This window comes from Gadus chalcogrammus, chromosome 9 (assembly GCF_026213295.1).
Source record: "Gadus chalcogrammus isolate NIFS_2021 chromosome 9, NIFS_Gcha_1.0, whole genome shotgun sequence".
Taxonomy (NCBI): domain Eukaryota; kingdom Metazoa; phylum Chordata; class Actinopteri; order Gadiformes; family Gadidae; genus Gadus; species Gadus chalcogrammus.
Genome location: NC_079420.1, coordinates 3,372,691 through 3,375,190, shown reverse-complemented (window position 1 = coordinate 3,375,190; position 2,500 = coordinate 3,372,691). Strand labels below are relative to the sequence as shown.

At 47.2% G+C, this 2,500-nt stretch overlaps 1 protein-coding gene across 2 annotated transcripts in view; it reads right to left on the bottom strand.

Moving 5' to 3' along the window:
- Window positions 1–887: 887 nt before the first annotated feature.
- The window catches only part of LOC130389455 (methionine aminopeptidase 2-like), a 10,135-nt gene continuing 8,522 nt past the window's right edge, over window positions 888–2,500 (bottom strand). For both annotated transcript variants that reach the window (XM_056599259.1, XM_056599260.1), the window contains exons 10-11: window positions 2,014–2,129; window positions 888–1,140 (exon numbers count right to left, since the gene is read on the bottom strand). In XM_056599259.1, coding sequence (XP_056455234.1) covers window positions 888–1,140; window positions 2,014–2,129 — 369 coding nt within the window. The remainder of the gene's footprint in view (window positions 1,141–2,013; window positions 2,130–2,500) is intronic.

Sequence of the window (2,500 nt, the reverse complement as noted above, 5' to 3'; positions counted from 1 at the left end):
TGTAAAGGACACAGAGGTAGTAAAGCCTACAGCGGCTAATGCAGTCTGAAATCACCAGAGACATTCCGTGATGATATTGCTCTGTGTGTCCTACATGTGGGGTTTGTGAGGAAAATTGATGGCAGTCGGGAAACCGCGCAATATGTGGGTCATTCTTCATCCGAAATGGTGTCTTTAATATTTCAAAGTGAGATTCTACTTAAGTCTATTGCTATCGTTGGCCTTTATGTATATATTCAGCTGCGGGGATAATAATGTTGTTAAATACTGCCCTCTGTTGGCTGAAAGATAGAATTAATTCTAAATTGTATTGGATTTTTCAGGTAGCATTGGATTTCACAGAATGAAATAATGAGATTGGATTTAAAATAAGATTCATACCGATTTATTACTTAGAAAACTGCATCAAATTAAAATAGAGCAAAGAAATCTAGTAATATAAATCGTTTCATAACATTTCTCCTCGGAATCCGCAATGGGCGCGCAACACTTGGGGAGGGCGTCGGCCAAGCCCTTATAGTATTTTTTGCATTAATCTTTGTATTGGTTTCGTTTGCATATCTTCTAAAAGCAGTACAGCGATGGATAACTAAGACAACAACGCTAAGCTTTGCTCTACGATATGTTCTCTTTCTAAATACTTGGCTTGATCCTTTGAAGAAAAATAAATACAAATAAATACAAGCAAACCACCGGAGTCGTTCTCTCGTTGTCCTAAATCTAAAACACGATCTAGAAAGATCTGCCGCGCAAGCGAGGAGCGATTCCAAAGGCTCACTGGGTAATCGTAATAATTGCATAATGTGTCGTGTGCCGTCGCCCTGGGCCCCCCGGGGGGGGGGTCCGGTTCCAGCCCCGGGGGGGGGGGGGGGGGGGGGGGGGGGGGGTCAGTAGTCGTCCCCGCGGCTCACCACCTCCTTGGCGGTGGGCCGGAGCAGGATGGTGTGCTCGTACTGCGCCGTGTAGCTGCCCTTGGTGTCGCACAGCGGGGGGTAGGGGTCGATGATGCCCAGGTCGCACAGGTTCTTCAGCGCCATCAGGTACTTGCTCTCGCCGTGGCGGTCCAGCCACCGCCGGCAGAACGCCAGCGTGCCGAAGTTCTCGTTGATCACGTTCAGGAGATGCTTGGCCCTGGGGAGCCTGGAGGGACACACACACACGCACGAACGCACGCCCGCACACACACACGCACGTACGCACACACACACACACACACACACACACACACACACACACACACACACACACACACACACACACACACACACACACACACACATACAGGGGAGGCGTTGGAGAAGGAGTCGTTCAGAATGGGTGGAGGACTGGTAGATTCCTCCCCAATGGTTCTTCCTGTGTGGCTCTACTGATCTCAGTTGAGCCACACAGGAGGACAATGTTTAAAAAGGTGAGTGCACATCCCACCTTCTGGCCAGGTGCAGGACAAATCAGGTAACATTGAGTGAAAGAAATGTAATGTCCGCAGCACTGCTTAAGCTCCGGTATTTAATAATAATAAAATAGCAGCAACGTTATGACCCTATTGGGTCTTCTTTAGGCAGGTGGTGAGACCATCCTCCTCCTGATCAGGGGATATATATAGGTCATATGATCAGCTGACCCACAATGCGGCCAATGTCAGCTGTGTTAACAAAGACTAAATGGCCTAACCACATAGGAGGACATCAGCTCAGCATGGCCTTCACACTGCCAGGGTGAGTGAGGGGCTCCAATCATGCTCAGGATGTACGTATATTCAAGGAGATAAAAACATCCATCAAATGGTAACGTTTTATATAAAAATATATATATATCAAAGTAATACGGGACGTGAATCTAAATAAATACACTTAAGCGGAGCATTCCAATGATCGAAGAGTGTTGCGAAAAAGGAAATACATGACGAGAACCCACAGTCGGCCACATCGACCTAAAAAAATAACGTTCACAACGGACATCCCGCCTCAAACACCGGGACGCCGGAGCTCAGAGGAGTAGGGCGTAGGGTCCCACCTGATGGGCACGTGCCCCACTTTGAAGTTCTTCATGTAGTGCGAGCACTCCATGTCATCGTGGACAGCTCCTCTGCCCGTGCTGCCGAAGGTCTCGATGGCGTACACTTCCCCCTCCTGGGGTCAGGGCGAGACAGCAGAAGGAGAAGACGTTGAGGTTTCATTGGTGTGATGATGTGTGAACTTTCAGCACATCCTAACAGTAGTCACGTTTCCATCTAAAGGTGAAGCGAATCTTTAGAATGTTTGCAAAAAAGAAATTTGAATTAGGTGCGTTTGCTTCAAAGTGGTTGGAGCGGAATACTACACATTATTTCTTCGATGAGAGCAAGGAAAAGCTCTTAACCTCTTCATCGTTCCCCACGTATCTCTCATTCACATTGGCCATCTGTTCCATGGACGCATTTAAAGGATATATTTAAAGGATATACAAACGCTTAAAAATATGGATAGGCCTATATTGACGCTACAAGTTGACGTACGTCACA